This window comes from Podarcis muralis, chromosome 3 (genome assembly GCF_964188315.1).
Source record: "Podarcis muralis chromosome 3, rPodMur119.hap1.1, whole genome shotgun sequence".
In the NCBI taxonomy this organism is placed as follows: Eukaryota; Metazoa; Chordata; class Lepidosauria; order Squamata; family Lacertidae; genus Podarcis; species Podarcis muralis.
This window is the reverse complement of record NC_135657.1, coordinates 87,663,767-87,681,760: the sequence shown is the minus strand read 5'-3', so window position 1 is coordinate 87,681,760 and position 17,994 is coordinate 87,663,767. Positions and strand designations below refer to the sequence as shown.

At 40.8% G+C, this 17,994-nt stretch overlaps 1 protein-coding gene across 8 annotated transcripts in view; it reads right to left on the bottom strand.

Annotated features, from left to right (window-relative positions):
* KHDRBS2 (KH RNA binding domain containing, signal transduction associated 2) overlaps positions 1-17,994 on the bottom strand; it is a 347,577-nt gene that overhangs the window by 207,899 nt on the left and 121,684 nt on the right. For all 8 annotated transcript variants that reach the window (XR_003705800.2, XR_013392343.1, XR_013392344.1 and 5 more), the window contains exon 3: positions 5,010-5,126. Coding sequence is in view for 1 of the 8 variants with exons in the window: in XM_077926281.1 (XP_077782407.1) it covers positions 5,010-5,126 (117 nt within the window). In the remaining 7 variants the exon portion in view is untranslated. The remainder of the gene's footprint in view (positions 1-5,009; positions 5,127-17,994) is intronic.

Sequence of the window (17,994 nt, the reverse complement as noted above, 5' to 3'; positions counted from 1 at the left end):
TTTGCCCTAGGACTGCTCATGGCAAATGGAACACCTGTGATTTAGCAAGCCACCTCAAACATCCTCAGTATTACTTGAGGGAAAGCATATAATTTTTTAATCTAAATTCACAAACTACTTCACTCAAAGCTGATGGGTTTTAGTAACACAAGAGGTCATGATTAATGTGAGCACCTAGACATACTGTAAAATATATCAGACAAATGTTAGAAGAAACAAATAAGAGGTCTTGAGGTCTCAGAATGTGAGTGTGTGTGTGCTGTTAGAAAGCTAATGTAGCCATGTTGATCCATAAGGAAAAATCTCCAAAGCCTGTAGTTGGATAACAGCTTTATTAAGACCCACCAGTGTCAGGAGCATCCGACACACGAGTAGGACTCTGATAGAGACACGTGCCCCACTGGCATGTTCTCTCCCTCCTGGTCGTTCGTTTGGGAGCTTCAAAAGCTTTCTCCAGCCCGAACATCACTGCGACTGATACCTCTGAGATGCATCAGCACACTTCAGGATTCTCCAGAGTATTGGCAGTTCGCGTGACAGACTCAGCAGTACAGCATTTTGGCTAAACTACTTTATTTACAGAGAATACATTCAGAGCATTCTGACTTAGCTCCTTCCTCTTTCTCATCAGACAGCAAAGAGAAAGAACAAAGGACAATAATCCTACAGTAATACAAACATCCTGTCTCCGTCACTTCCCACTATGTTAAGGTTACCAGACGTCCCCGTTTCCCGGGGACAGTCCCCGGATTTACAAATCAGTCCCCATACAAAATCCATTGAAATTGAAAAGTGTCCCTGGATTCATTGAAAAAAATCTGGTAACCTTACACTATGTGGAATGAAAACATATACCATCATGTGATAAAAAATAATTCCATGACTGCAAGCACGGGACAAGAATCCTAACATCCTCCCCTGATTCGTGTACCGAGTTGTAGTCATCAGTGTAACCGAAACAAACATACAGATGTTATACACACAGTATACCCCTGCATACCCATGATGCCTGATGAAGAGTTATTGAGAGTTTCCCACATTTACTTTTTACTTTTCGGTTGGTTCTAATAAAGTGTTACCCAAATGTGGGTTTTGGAGCTTTTTTGCTGCTGTAACGCAGGGACAACCAAAGTGGGACCTTCCAGATGTTATTGGACTCCAACTCCCAACAACCTCAGGCACCAGGCCCAAAGGTCGGGGATGAGTCTACTAATATCTGGAGGAAACCATGTTGGCTACTCCTGCTATAAATGAATAAAATATGTTGTGCCCCTTGTGCTATTGCTTCTGATTTTCCTAATCTGATAATTCAACACCAGGGAAACAATACTTTGGTGTGCAGGCCCTGTTGGCTGTGCCATCTGTAGCATAAGATAGGGAGGCGGTGACACAATATGGGCCTTCTTGGTGGAGATGCACCAATCACAGAACTCCTTCCTGGGGAATATCAAGTCTATCTTCACTGTTGATATTTTGAAGTCCAGGCATTTGGATAATTAAAGCTGTAGGATTTGGGGGTTGTGGTTATGTGGGCTGCTGTTGCTGGATTTTATCTGGATTATTATTTGTTAATATATAATGGCTTTGGTCTTTATGTTATGCCATCCTGTGTTCCAGATTGGAGGAAAGATGGGATATAAACACAGTAAACAAATAAGCAAGCAAGCAAACATAATGTGATATGAAACACAATGGCTACTTTTCTTGGCCTCCCTAAATGTCTCCATTCATCAATGTCCAACTAGCACAGCTATTTCTATTAGAAGATAGTGTATGTATAGTATGTTGAGAAGTATAGCTAGCAAACATGATCAGGATAGTATAGGCGGCAGCCACCTCATTTACTTCGAGTTTATAAAAACAACTCTGTCTGCATACAAAAGTAAGTATTTAATCACACATAATTAGTAAGCAAAGATAATTAGTAAGCAAAGATGTATCTTAGGAGAGGTAGCCACAAATATAATTACTAGTGATTGCTACCTTGGAAAACATGTATACCACATATGCAATGCAGTGAATTGATGCCTATATATAAGTCCACTTGTAATCAGATTTCACTTGTCTATAGGTTTTTAATTGTTCTCTTCTATCATTTTCTTCCAGACTGCTTGAAATTGTTTTGTGATGTGATAAGAACACAAGGTGGGGAGTAGAAGGGGGGTGGGTGGATTGTAAACCTGAATGTTTAAAATCTTCTCATTTTTAACACTCAAAGAAGAGACGACTTACAGGTTTGTAATGCAAGCACAGGGATGACAAGCTTTAAAGGCATCATATGAGACAGAATGGTAATCATAGTTCTCTAGTTGGAGGGCCTGTTATTTCCACCTGTCATAAGAACTCAGTGGAAATTGGCTGTTATCTTATGATGGGCACAATTCCCTTCTGTACTCATCACATTAAGCAAACAGCTTATATCTGATTTTTTAAAAACAAACAAACCATACTTGGCAATTTAGGCACTAAAAGTTTTGAAATTTGGTGCTGTAGCAGGAGCGGGGGGAGCCAATAGGCGAATCAATGAGAAAACAATATTTATTTCTCTCCCAAAACTCCACCCATCATCTCTTTTATTGTTTTAAAGCATGCAGATTGTGGTTGATGGTTCTTGCAGACCAAAACATCTGGAGAGTACAAGGTTGGGGGTCTTAGACAATTCTCAGAGCCATGTTGTTCTGTAAGATCACAGCTTTAGAGTGATCATGCCTCTTGAATTGATATAAAACTGGTGATGGGTGACTGGAGTTTTAGGATTAGGTGGAGGGTTCTCAATCACAGTAGAGTTTTTGTGCAGCTCCCATTCTTTTAAATGGATATTAGGGCCAAAGTTTATTCGAGAATTCAGTGATGGGAATTCCTATCTTCCTTCTTTCTCACAAAGTAGCAGTGTATGTTTGTGGGAGAAGTTGGTCCATGTGGTCAGAGTATGTGTGCTGGATGCTACCCTTTGTACCACAATGCAACCAAAATTCAAATATTCCTCCAAAGCTGGATTCAGCCACGGACGGAAATGCCTACAGGCCCATATTCATGGAGCTCACAAATAACATCTAGTTTGGTGCTAAAGATGCAGGAACTTTCCAGTGAGTTGTGCCCATAACGAAGTCTCAGGACCTTCCCAATGAGTTGTGCCCATAATGAAGTCTCAAGTAGTCTCTCTTTGCTAGGCTCTATGCTAGCACCAACATCTGCAATATACTCTAGAAATATTATCTGAGTAAATTAATCATTCCTGGAATCTTTGCACCAATGAACAAACATGTCCATTCATACTAAGAGCATCATATTTAATGTCCAGTTTATTTTAATCATATACTGTAACTTTTAAAAATATGTTGGTTTTTCTTTGCACAAACTGGCAACAAGAGATAATAATTTAGCATTAAACAGACTGATGAAAGTGGAATCTTAATGATCCCCCCTCTCTCTTAAACTCATTGTTTCTCTTCTATTGTGTTGAGATGAATGACGGGAGTAACAGAAAGGTAGAAGCAAACCAGGATTTCTGAAAGCAGTGTCAGAAATAACTGAGTGGAACTGCTACAACATGCCAGGGCTGGGACACAACAATACAGGAGAGTGATTGGAATCACTAAATGCAGGCACTGTGCCTGCTTCAAGAAATGTTGCCTTCATTTATACCTGATCATCTTAAGGCAGAAACAGGAAACCTCTAACCCTCCAGATGTTCCATCATCCCTGACTGTAGCATTGGCAGCAGGAACACCTGGAGGGCCAGGGAAAGCAAAACAAAGGACATCTGCAACCAGCAGCCCTTTTGCTGACACCACCTTTCATGGGAGCAGAACAAAAATCACAGCAATCACGTCAGACTGGATGAGGAAGCCAGCTGCCACAAAGACTGAAACTATCTAGCTGCTAAGCGTATGCCTGGAAGCCTATCTCAGGAGTGTGTGTTTGTGTGTGTGTGTGAATTCTCTGTGGCCATTGCTGCAGAGCTGGTCAAAGAGGAATATAGGCATGGGGATTGGGCAGTGTTTGAGAGTTATAAAAGCCCGGGAGCCAATGATACCAACTGACTAGAACAGAAGCAGAAATACCTTTTGAACTGGGGACAGCACTCTGAAGGACATTTGCTTCCCAGGATCTCCCTTAGCTGCCACAAGCATCAGGGCTGGGGAGAGGATTTCAGCTGTCACTGGTCATCCATTAGCTGCTATCCATCTAATAACTGGGAATCATGGCTAGTCCAGTTCCCAGACCAGCAATGGCAGTAGTATTGTCAGCAAAAATACAATACTTGGTAGACTGGGGTGACAAGTTAGAAGAGCATCTGCCCCTAGGACTAACCACCTTTCAGGGGAGCAGAGCCAAGGGCCCTATGATATCAATGATAATGCTTAATATTCCAGGTCTCTTATTGTCAGGGCAATATAATATGCTTATAAATCTGATTGTGAACTGCTTTGAGAGCCATTGTAACTGAAAAGTGGCATGCAAGTATTGCAAAGCAAAGAAATATCTGATCATTGGCCATACTAGCTGGGGCTTATGGAAGCCAAGAGATGTCTAACAACACCTAGAAGGCCAGGGGCTCCCCACCCCTGCCTTAAGAAGGAGGGAAAGGCAAAGGGTGTGATTAATCAACGAGATGATAATTACGATGCAGTCCAAGTTTCAAGATGTTGTCAACTCCATTCCAAGTTCTCTTTCATGTAACACAAATTCTAGGAACATGCATAGCAAACATGTTATACACCGTACCCAGTTATAAAAGATTCACATGGATCCTTAATCACTGCAGAGAACATTTTTAAGTTTCAATGATACACATTATCTCCATAAAATATGTTGAGGTCTAGATTTCAGGGTGATTCCACCCACACCCCCAGTAATGTTCTTTCTCCTCAAAAAGTATAACATTATACAGAATTTTTTTCTACAATGTTAGATCACCATAACCATTTAGATACTCAGCAAATGACATATTACAACGACTTTGTCTACAGTCAATATGGCTAAAAATCAAGAGTTGGGTACAGTACCTTGGCTTTGTCTCTCATAGAACCCTTCCCCAGGATTGACATTTTTGCACCTGTTTCCTCTTGTAACCTTTTCAAGGAATTTCCTCTTGGTCCAAGCAATTTGCCCACAAAATTAAACTAAAAAATAAAACAGAATAGGGAGGGATGGAAGTTAGAAAATGTTGGTTTCTGGAAGTGCAGTACATATTGAGAAGCAATATATTGTAGATGGCATACTATTGAGAACAGAACAGCATCCTCAGTTTGCAAAGGATTTGCAGTTCCATGGATGTGCAAAGTGGCAAGAAGGATCATAATGTTTCCTTCCCAAGTCTGTTTTTTCCTCCTCAACTCCATATTCCAACTGCATTTCCCTACTTGATCACCAAAACCATTGCAGAACCATGATAAGGACAAAAGCAGGGTTGAGGGTTTCAGGGAATGTAAGATGTCATGGACCGACTGGTTGAAGAGGAGTGGTGGGAGGCACCAGCGGAGAACCCCCCTGGGAACCCCCCAGGAGAAGAATGCTCTATCTTTCATATCTTCCAGAATATCTTCTAAACTGGTCTCATAAATTTGCTGAGTAGATATTAGCTTGTACAAGGGGAAGAACAGAATTAGTTAGATCACCAGTACAAAATGATTATCATCCTAGATCTATGGTCAAACAGCTGCTAAATCAGTCACTTTACTATTTTTGTAAAAAATAGTATGGTAAATGCATTGCTGTTATAAATGTAACCCCTTTAATCCTACAAAAGCTAGAAGCCTGTCTTTAGGAACACAGGAAGTTTCCTTATACCAAGTCAGTACAGCATTGTCCATTGTACAGTACTGATTGGCAGTAGCTCTGCTGGCTTTCAGGCAAGGGCCTCTCACAGCCCTACCTAGAGATACCAAGAACTGAAGCCGAGATCTTCTGCAATCAAAGCATGTGCTCCATCACCAAGCCACAACCCTTCTCTTGAAGAGACTGGTGCGATATTTGACTATTTGACTATATCAACCACCGGGTGTTCTAGAGACAAACACAGATGCAGACAGCCCATATGCTGGCCTAGTTCCATCAAACAGATGGCCAATGACTCTAAGCAAACATCTTTCAGAGTGCAAGACCATCCAGATATAACAAGCTATCCCCTCTGTTTTCAGTCTAGTAATTTTCCATTGGAATTTGGTAATATGTGGCATGTAAATAAAGGAATTTAAAGAAATGTAATTTTTTTCTGGTTAAATAATAAAAATTGTGCTCCATTTTCAGTGCAGGGGAATATAATGAAGGCCTCCTGTGGGGGGTATGACTGCAATGTCTTTTCCTCTCTTACATATATTTATTATTCTCTAAGTTTTAAAACAACAACACCACCAATGTTGCATTGTATAATTTGTGTGTGTGTATTTATCTAGACAGATTGTAATCAGCTTTTGAAAAGCAACCGATTATGTGGCTGAGTGCATCTCTCAGGAGAGACACTCCACATCGATATGGAAATTTAGGTCCTCCTCCTGGTAGATGCCATTATTGCACCACTTAAAAATGGCATTTAGAGCAGGACCTTCCCAGCATATCTCAAATATATAGAGAGAAGATGCTTCATGTGATATTCTGGACCCAAACCATTTGCTTACAGAAAGGACTTACTGAATAGAATGGATGATAGAGCATCCCAACCTATCTGATTAAAAAAGAAAGAAAAACTGGCACACATTCACATATGTTACATCTCCAAGAGGCCAAACTGTTGTTGTTGTTTGCTAAAGTTGAGCTGAGTTTTCACGAGTTTCCATTTTCACACCAGAACTTGCCCTTTGGCGTTGTAGAACCTTTTGTACGATCAGTGGGCAAATTATGCAAAGGGAAAAGAAAAGGGGGGGGGGGGAAGCAGCATATTGAGAAGCTGTTTATGCAAATGTCGTTCAGTCTCTAAGCTAGTTTCAAAGGTCTAAGCCCAGGGATTCTCCAGATATTACACAGCTCTTTTGAAAACATAACCAGCAGCTTCCAAGCCCTGTGCAGATACATTTGTTTTACATGCATCCAAAAAAGGAAAGTGAAACTGTTTTGTGTACTTTTCATTCAGTTGCACTTTTCCATATATAAATTCCTATTAAATTTTATCCAGTAATATTTCAATATAATTTATATACAGAAATGCACTCCATATTTAGCAAACATACTAGAAAATTCTTTTGTGAATTCAGACATCAATCACATTGCCATATTGGAGATTGATTCACCAATGAAAGAAAACAGCACCATTCTATTTTAAGTCAAAGGAGATTGTTATGCTGCAAGGTCTATCAATGGTTTCATGAAACGTTCTTAATTACATGATCAGTCTGTATTATGTATTATATATAACCTGGCCAACATCCAAGTTGGAGGAGACTTAATTATTTCAGAAATTGTATATCAAAATCTAATTAAAGGATGCATTATAATTCACTGGAATTTTGATTTCATCATTAATAGCAATTATAATTAAGGCAGCACTTACATAGTAATTTGCATGTTCATAACGTAGTGCAAACATTAATTTTCTTATTCAAGTCATGTTCATATTCAAAGCAAAGTAGTTATTTTAATGTGACTGATGTGCCCATACTCATTAACATAGCTTTAAAGAGACAGCATTTATTTAAAAGCAGTTCTGTTTAATCTCAAGGCAATGTACAAAGTTTCATTTGCATGCCAAGGTCCCGTGACCCCACAGTTCCCTAGTGAAAAAATAAATCACCCGACAAGGGGATTTTCGGTAATTTTGCAGGGAAATGACCAGAAAATGGGCAAAGTCTGTTCAAATATATCCCACTTTCTGCTCAAAAGTATACTGCTCCATCTCCAAATTTGCTCTGTAGATTTGGGGGACCCCCCCCCCGAACACATTTATGGGGCATATGGGAAAGAAGAGAGGGATATTGTTCCACTGCATGAGGAGAAAACAATTTGCTTAGTACTACATGGTGTGCAACTCTGTATACATAATTCATTTTTATTTAAATAAATTTATACATCACTTACTCAAACAAAAGACCTATATGCAGTTTACAAAAGTCTCTTAAGTAGCTTCTAAGTTAGAAGTTATAAATTAGCACCTGCAAATTCTTTGTACAGTGGTACCTCGGGTTACAAATGCTTCGGGTTACAAACGCTTTGGGTTACAAACTCCGCTAACCCAAAGTAGTTACCTCGGGTTGCGAACTTTTCCCCAGTATGAGAACAGAAATTGCGTGCCAGCAGCGCAGCAGCAGTGGGAGGCAGTATGCAAAAGCACACCTCAGGTTAAGAACGGTTTTGGGTTAAGAACGGACCTCCGGAACAAATTAAGTTCGTAACCTGAGGTACCACTGTAAATGGGTTCTCTTGTGTCCTCTTTTTTTGGAGATATGCAAGTGGCCACATTTACAAATAGAAAAGCTCAGATAAAGCCAAAGTATTTTCCAAAATGGGGAAATAACTTGATTTAAATGGAGTCAACATGAATCAGTTTTGTCCATGTCACACTCACAACTGAACTACAGTGTGTAGGTTCATTGGCATGTGCTGTAGTCCTTAGCACCAGAACAGGTGCAAAAAATAGAAGAGGCTTCCCCTTTGCCACTCCAGTCCCTGGAACATTACCACAGTGCAGGTCAACAGGTAGGAAGGGAGAGAGGCTGTGTGGCGATAACACAGGGTCCCCGGGCGTTTAACGGTATATTGATCCCTGTGCCACCACTGTGCTTGCTTCCCCGCTGCCACCAACCCGAGTCCAGACAGCTGTTAAAATTGAACCAAATAAACAAATTTATTTTATAAGCATTAACAAGTTTATGGTTTCTCAGATAATATTCCTGTCAGTTTCTTAACTTTAGTTTCTTTACTGGCCTATACCTTCCTAATACCTTCTGACTGATTATATCACCTGTTTGACTGACTCCTCTTAACAGATTCTCTCACTCTCTCACATCAGACTAGCCCAGGGGTCTGCAACCTTTAAGACAAAAAGAGCCACTTGGACCCGTTTCCAAAGGAAAAAACAACTGGGAGCCACAAAACCATTGCGACATTTAAAACAAATATATCTCAATTAGAGAGGTGAAGGTCAATGGTAAATCGGCAATATTATATAGAAAATGCGGGAAAATAAAGAAAATGGATGATTGTGGGAGGTGCTGGTGGAGGTTCAAAAACTGTAAATTCGTAATTATGGTTGTAACCAATATAAGTAAAAGGAAAATTTAATAAAAACTTAATTGCAAATAAAACAAATATATCTCCGGAGCCGCGATCTGACAGCGGGCGGGAAGGTGACGTCGGGGCGGTGCGTGACTAACGCACGCACCGCCCCCATGCGACGTCACAGCCAGTACAGCGCCCGCCACAGTGGGGAGTGTCGGGGCGCACAATGCGCCTCCTCCCCTCGCTAGTATCTGCCCCGGAGCCGCGGCAAAGGTGTAAAAGAGCCACATGCGGCTCCGGAGCCGCGGGTTGCAGACCCCTGGACTAGCCCAACCCTCTCTGTCCCTTCTCTAACTTCAGACTCACTTCTTAACCACCCTAACTCTAACTCCTCCCCTTGGGTTCCCATTGATTAGTCATTTTACAATGAGTTAACCCTTTCCTTATGAACCCAGTATGATGTCACACACCTAGGAGGGCAAATGCCACAGGCTAGAAGAGTGAAGGTTTATGAGCAAGTGAATGGGAAAGGGGCAGAGAAGAATGGGGCTTGAGAGGGTGGAAAAATTCTTCTGTGGTTAAGGCAAGCGATTCAATCTCATGGGACTTGTATTTCTGAGCCAGGAAATATGAGACTCATTGACTATTCTCCTACAGATATGATTGTGTTGAGTGCATGTATGTAGCATGGGATAAGTAATAAGGGAAACAAACTGGGCCGTAGCGGCAAACATAATATAAGATTAAGCAGCAGAAGATAATAATGTTCATGAAAATAGATGAATATGTGTGTGTATGTGTTTATGGTCTGTGTTCCTGTTTCCCATAAGTCGATTCTGCCCTGTTCATACATTAATCTGCATATTGCTATTTTTTAACAAATGTTTGCCAAAATTATGCATTTAAATGTGAATTTCTCAATATACTTCCTTTCAAAATGTGCCTTATTACATATATTTTGATTGATTTGAGCCGAGTACTGCATTTGAACATTTGGAAAGTACGTGGATAATTAAGTTCTGATAGGCACATTAGTCTGGGAAGTGTGGACTGACTGGGTTGATTTGTCTGGAATTTGCAAAGATTGAATTCCTCAAGCATATCTAGTATGAATTTACGCATATGTTAATATTTCTTAATGACTGTGTATCTGCTTATTTTTTAGTCTGTCTGATGTATCAGTGGGCAGCTGTGAAGGGTGATCTATGGACAACTGATCTCTCCTCAGATATATTTATTTATTTTTACCGCATTCGTTGGATGTGCTGCTGTTCATTTGTGGGGAAATACCACATACTGCTGACTTAACACCACATACATACAACAGCACTGGGGCAAAAACTGAAATACTGTTAACTATTAATAGGCTATAACTGATTAATAACATCCAACATATCCTAGCACATTTCACTTGTAACTTTTATCAAAGGACAGGATTTGGCTTTCAGTTTCTAAGAGGATTATATGGTTAATACTCAATTGGCTTCTAAAATAACATTACAGGGAGCTTCACTTCCATTGCATAACAATCCTCTTTTTGCCTTAATATTTATACTTGATAAGACAGTATTTAGCAAATTGTACATACTGGGACCAACTCAGTGGCAGAGGTACCCAGATCTTACTTCAACAAAAAGGGATAATGAATTAAAGAGGTTATATTAGTGTTTCCTGAAAACCTACCATTTCCTTTAACTTTAAGCTTCAAAACCTAAACCTACAAAAGCATGTGTTTGAAAGGAATTCGGGAACCTTTCTACTCACATAACAGTGAATGTAGTGAGGGAATAATGCAGGCTTTACTAGAGACGTTCAGCTAGTCTGCTACATTCCATTAAAACTGGATGGGATTGATTTCCCTGAGTGAAAATGCAACATGATTTAGAATCGCATCAAGGTAACACTCTGAATTAGTCTACCACAAGAGTGGGGAGCTACAAGGCTGAGGGCTGAAAGTGGGAGCTCCAGGCCTTTCTGTCCGGCCCACAGGACTCTCACTAGGCCATGCCCCCTCAAGTTTGTTTATTTACTTTATTAACTTTCATTAAAGATGTCTGGAATTTTTTTTTTAAATACTAACAATTAGAAAATAAATAAATTACAAAGCTAGATTCTGGAATACACATCTAGTGACACTTGCTTTAAAGAAATAGTAAGGCATGTTCATATACCGTATTTTTCTGTGTATAAGACTAGGGTTTTTTCCTAATAAATTATGTCAAAAATTAGGGGGTGTCTTATACACAGATAATGCTGAGGCCATTTTCTTAAATCTGAGTCCCCCAAAATAGGGGGGAATCTTATACATGGGGACGTCTTATAGAAGGAAAAATACGGTAAGTAGCATAGCTTCCTTCTTCCTTTTTGTTCAATGGAACTGAAATCTTGTTTACAAGTCTTCCTTAATATTTGTGCAAATGAATAGTGCATTGGTGTTACGCTAGCTTATGCAGTATCATCTTAGCAACCTTAGTAGTTTCTTTGCCATTTTCCTCAACATTCCCTGGTGTTTTTGTTTCTTTAAAAAAAGGTTTTGCATTAAACGCTTGCATTGATAAATTAAATAAATAAATAAATAAAAACTTTGTTTACTTACTTACTAAATTTCTATACTGTCCTTCATCCAAGGCTCACAGGGCAGTTTACAATATAAAAGCACAAAAACACAAAACATAGTAATGCGCGCGCACACACACACACACACACACACACACACAGGCCACAGATTGTTTAATTAACTGAAGGCCCAGGAGAAGGCTTGAAAATGTCTTCAAATGGTGATAATGCTTGCTTTCCTTTATGGAAAGATGGAGAGGTAGGGGTGAGGTAGAAACATCTGGTTTTTCTATGGCTGGCTTGTAGCTTGTTGCACAAAGGTAAGATATACTCCTTTTTCTGCCCATTTTTTATTCTGGTTCTGCTCACCATTCCTGTGTAGCTTGCAGAAGGTTGCCAGTGAGGGAATGTGGTTTATCACCATAAACTACTGAGCACTCAAAATGTAGTGGGAGAGCATTTTTTAAAAAAATGCCATCATTGTCATCCTTGTAGTCAACTAGGGTTCACACCTTTCTTTGTGGGCTTCCTGTAAAAGCCACTCAGAATGATTTAAACCTCCCCTCCCCCCACCCATTTCACTCTCCTGCAAATAAATTTTATCTTACCTAATGGTTTTAGCATCCTTTAAAATTCCTCAGATGTTTTGCCCCAGTAGGAACCACCAAATTAATCTCAGATTTCACTCAAGAGAGAATTCAGTGGCAACAACTGAGATGAGAATATCTTCCCATAGAAATTTCACTGGTATTATTAAAACCTGTTTCAGTCTCTGCTGAAATTCAGCAGGTGCTTTACCCGAAGGGAAACCCTCAGATTTATCCCAAATTCTGAGTCAGTTCTAGTTAAACATATACAACAACCATTCTGAAAGTCACAAAGGGAGTTTTTTAAAAAAATAACATTCAGCCTAATAATGAAAAATACCATGGCAGAATAAGTAGTTTTGTAATAAAACCAGTTTCCTGAACCCACAGGAATCACTGCACTGAGCAGTACTGACAGCCATATCTCAAATTCACTTACACAAGAACTAACATCATATTGATTTACATGGGACTTACTTCCACTTAAGTATGCTTAGGATTGCATCTTACTGAGACAGGTGCATTATTATTTCCTTGGTACTGTTTCCTGATGGTCAGGGACCCCTTGGCTCTCATTTGAAAGCAGCAATTTGTTCACTTTCATATTTCATAAGTTCAAGCTTATAAAAACAGTTAAAAGGTTTTGCCTTACTGAAAAAAAAAGGGTTTATATGCATTCCTGTCTGCTTACTCCCAAACATGAAAACCTCCAGACTAAGATCTTGTGATCAGTGAAAAGACTGCTGCCAAACCCTGAGCTAAGACATAGTTGCCTTTACAGCAAACTCTGCTTACTTTCTGACATGATGTGCCTTTTAATCTGCCATCTGGTCCTATAGCAGCCAAATTATTATTATTTTCTTGCTGGAAATCAGTGTGTTGTAAGCATTCCATATGGAGCCTTCAAATGATCAAACCTGTCGTTTTATACTTTCAGCCTAAGCAACCAGTCCCTGGAATGGTACTTTACATTCAGCTGACTTCAGGGGACACATCATCTGCCAACGGCTACCACAAAATAATTGTCTTTGCTACAAAAAAAATGGCAACATACACGTTTGGTTTCCTTTGTGAAGCAAACTGGGATTCAGAAGGGAAAATGTCACCAAGTAGCCCTTATGCTGATTCTGTTGCGACACTAGCTTCTTCAGGGCTTATTCACATCAAGCACAGGCCTGTGGATTAAATTGTGCTTAAATTTAAGATCCATTCATTCACACCCCTAAAGCTGCTGCTCTGTATTGCAGTTCCATAAAGCTAAGGGCTGTGCGTGTGGGTGATGCAACCATGTGCTCCACATGCTCTGCCCTAGGTGTTGAACAGCTTCCACGCAGCTGCAGGTGCACAAGAAGGGGACTGGAATAAATATTCTAGGCATGGTGAAATGGTCCTTTGATCAGAATAAAGGTTTTTATGAATCCCAGAAGCCAACATCATTGTTTATTGCATTCTATACATATCTCTGATTTACACTGAACTGACTCCTGGGGCTTGTCCACATTTGAGCATTATTTAGCAGTTAATCCACCCCCCCCATCCGAATTGGACCAGAGTAGTCCACACCTGCGCATATGAATTTGCACATGTGGAGTCCATTTAATAAAATACATTCATATCACTATTATCCACTTTACCTCCCTGGCTCTTTAAAGCCTATCAACTTCCTTCCCTCCCGCCTCATGGCTTTCAAAATTAACCTTTATATCATTGTGTTTTGTATGTTTTCCAATTCTAATTATACTCATTACAAAATAGTTCAAAATTTAAATAAATATAGAAAGGTAGAAAACTTCTCATTACAAGTCTTCTTATAACTCTGCTAGTGATGTTAATTGGTTGCAATAATCTTTCAGATATCATATAAATTTTCCAGTCTTTTTGGAATACTTGATCATGCTGGTTTCGGATTTTTCCTGTCAGCTTCACCAGTTCTGCGAAGTCCATCATCTTCATCTGCCACTCTACTTTCGTCGGTACTTCTTGTTGGCATTTTCCATTCAAACCAGTAGGCAGCCCCTTTTGTGCTTCATCCCATCCTCTAATTTGTTGATTCTATTCAGCTAATTAATAGGGCATGCAGTTGCCAAGCTTTGTGAAAATCTGAGGGATGATGCCATTTGTTGTCGGCATCCATCTGTCTCGAGAGACAATGGAGTGAGCTTCTGGGGGTGAAGTCAAACCACTGGAGAAAGTTGTGGCTGCAGAGGCTGGTAAATCTTAACTGCTGCTTCCTGTGTTGTTCTTGCTGCATTAGCAACACCAAAGTGACCTCTCAGGGGTGCAAGCCTGGGCAGTGTGTATGGAAGTTCTAAGTTGTCCAGACGACAAGACCCACCCCCTGGGTCTTGCTGATGTACTCCAAAGGAGAGCAGAGCAACAGATTTGGCACCAGCTTGGCTATAGGAGCTATTGAGAATTGACAGAAGGAGGCATACAAGATGCCATCCATCATCTTAGGGACTCCACTTCAGATTTGTGTAGGGTTTACTCTTTTGCCTTTTCTTCCCCTCAAGATCTCCTGCGAGGCAGCATGTACTCCAGAGCCTTTCCCATGAATGAGTATAGCTTCAAGGCAGAGGTGGTTTAGGATCAGAGATTTCCTTCTCCTAAGCTAACTTCCCAGTTTGACAAGCCCCATTATTTCCCATGTCTTCTTGACCATTGAACCTACTATTGGCCTCATCCACTCAATCCGCCAGAGCCTGCCTTCGCATGCAGGGGAAGCGCCTAACTCAACAAGGGTTTGAGGGTTGATGTCATGTGGACTGTGCATATTAAATGGAAGCACGAACTGCTGCAAACATACGGTAATGCTGGTGTGGACAAGCTTAATAATAAAACTCTACAATATCTCTTTTGCATGCAATGTATTGTTCTGCTCAGTCTCCTTCAAACGAAGTCACATTCACAACCGTCTCATATTTTCATTACTAGGCTCAGACAAAACCCAGCCTTTATAAAGCAGACTGTTTTACTTAAATGTCACACAACATAAATTTATTCCAAGCTTCATTTGAAGCATTTAAATGCACAGGCATTTGTCTCAGATAATAACTTTAATAATCTTCCTCATGTCTTTTCTTATGAAGCATAATTACATCCCTTACTTTGCTAGTATTTTTGCTTATGCGACTGAAATGATATATGCAAGAGCAAGCTTCAAAGGAACATTTCTCACATAGCTATAGATGAAGAACATAAGGGCTTCCCGTTCATTTTTATACCAATTTCAAGACTCGAAAGATGACCCTGACCTCTAATGGTTAGATTTTTAAGGGATGCCCCTCTCTATTTTGAAGATATGTTTAAGAAACCCATGCTGGTCTGTTTGGCTATACAGTGGTACCTCGGGTTAAGTACTTAATTCATTCCGGAGGTCCGTTCTTAACCTGAAACTGTACTTAACCTGAAGCACCACTTTAGCTAATGGGGCCTCCCACTGCTGCTGCGCCGCCAGAGCATGATTTCTGTTCTCATCCTGAAGCAAAGTTCTTAACCAGAGGTACTATTTCTGGGTTAGCGAAGTCTGTAACCTGAAGCGTATGTAACCTGAAGCGTATGTAACCTGAGGTACCACTCTAAATGGAAGTCTGGAGTAGGGGTGGTATTGAAATTTGTTAAAAGCCAGCCAAAGAGTGAGTTTTACCAAAGTCCAGGCACAATTCAAAGTGTTGCTACTGATTTTTACAGCCCTAAGCAGTCTCTGCCCTGTATACCTGAAGGAGCGTCTTCAACCCATTGTTCAGCCCAGACACTGAGGTCCAGCTCCGAGGGCCTTCTGGCAGTTCCCTCACTACGAGAAATCCGTTCCACTTCCCAGTGGGGAGGAGTTGCAGTGGACCGCGTGGCCAGCCACTCCCCACCGGGGGCGGGGGACCTTGTCCCCGGTTGCATGGGGAATCCCGGCCACGTCAGAGCCCGGCCAGCCAACCCACTGGCTGGGGGGGTGGGGGTGGCTGGGGCCGTTTAAACAGAGGAGCGAGCCAGAGGACTTCCTCTTTGGCTTGCTTCCTCAATCGCCCACCCTCCCTCCCTATTTTGCAGGTTAGGCAATGGCCTTGCTATCGACATCGGTTGGTCGCCTTGGTTGTCCGATGGGCCTGGTAGGAATTTTTCCACTTGGCAAATTGGCACTGGTCACTTGGTTTTCGCCTACCTCGTAGCAATCGTCACAACTTTGTTAGGGTTGCGGTTAGGCATCGTTTGACCTTGTGTGGGGGAGGGGAGGTGTGGCCATCACCTGCCCCTCCATGCTTAAGGGTATTCCGTTAAAGGAATCCGGGGGTGTTGTTCTAGTCTGAAGCCCGGCTGGGGGGCTAAGGCCTTGACACGATCCTGACGGGAACACCAGGGGGAGCTTCAGTTGGTCCGCATCGACAGGGCTCCCCCTACCGGTGGCTTACCTACCGGTGAAGTTACAGGGAACCAGACAGAGGGACTTCTTGGCAGTAGCACCCTCTCTGTGGAACACCCTCCCATCAGATGTCAAGGAGATAAAGAACTATACAACTTCTAGAAGATATATGAAGGTAGCCCTGTATCAGAAGGATTTTAATGCCTGGTATTTTATTATGTTTTTATATGTGTTGGAAGCCGCCCCGTATGGTTGGGGCAACCCAGTCAGATGTATTATTATTATTATTATTATTATTATTGAACCTGGCCTACAAGCAAGAGCTCACAACCAGCTTTTGATAGTAATCTTTTGATAACATTTTCACCCCTAATTTTTCATTGTTGGTCTTGATCTCCAAGCTAGCGTGTAACTCTGCTTGGCTTGCTGTCATTGTTTTTGCTTCTTGGAACTGTCTGTGCACTCTGCATTGCCATTGCACACCTTTTTTGTTTTTGTTTTTAAATGCAGATTCTCTCCACTCTTGTGCAATCATCAGCATTTATTGCCAAAAGCAGAAAATAGAGGGATAAATAAATATTTATCTGCACTTAGGAAACATGTAAAAACCTTTTTTGTATTGGCTTCTGGCCAAAAGTTGTATGACATTTTTCCAGTGCTTTTTTAAACTGTTGTAATGACATTGTTTTAAATTGCTCTTAGGTATTATTATTATTATTGTGTGCCATCCTGTGCTCCCTTCGGAAGGAAGGATACATTATAAATTTGAATGATGAATAGCTAAGTTGATAAATGTTTTGGGGGAAGTGTCTTTATTGTAGGATTTTCATATATGAAAGAAAAATACAATCTTGAATAAATGGGTCAGAAAAACACAACAGATACAAGATTAAATGTCTCTCTCTGGAGGAGTGGTTTAGAAACTTTAGGAAATCCTTTCAGTGAAAAGGCAAACCTGAGTGTCATTTAATGTTGTTTGTTTAGATGATGTGTGCCCATTAGAGTTGAAATCAGTCACAACACTGTTTAGCTAGAGATCAACATTTTCAGCTGGACAGGCTGAAAATCAACAGCAGGGTCGAGCTTAGAGAGAATATACCCGCTATGGGCCAAGCCTGTACAGTACTACTAAAGCAAACTAAGTATCTGCACAAACCAAGTCAAAGTAACAAAAGACAAAAAACAAAGCTGCCTCAAAGCTCCAGAAGGCAGGGCCTAGGTGCCGCCTCATAGCAGGCTAACGGCAACTGATAGGCAAAATTGAGGTTGCTGCTCTCTGATCACTCCAAAGCAAACGTGGCACAGTGCTCTAAATCAGAAGATTCCATACAGCAGCTCCACAAG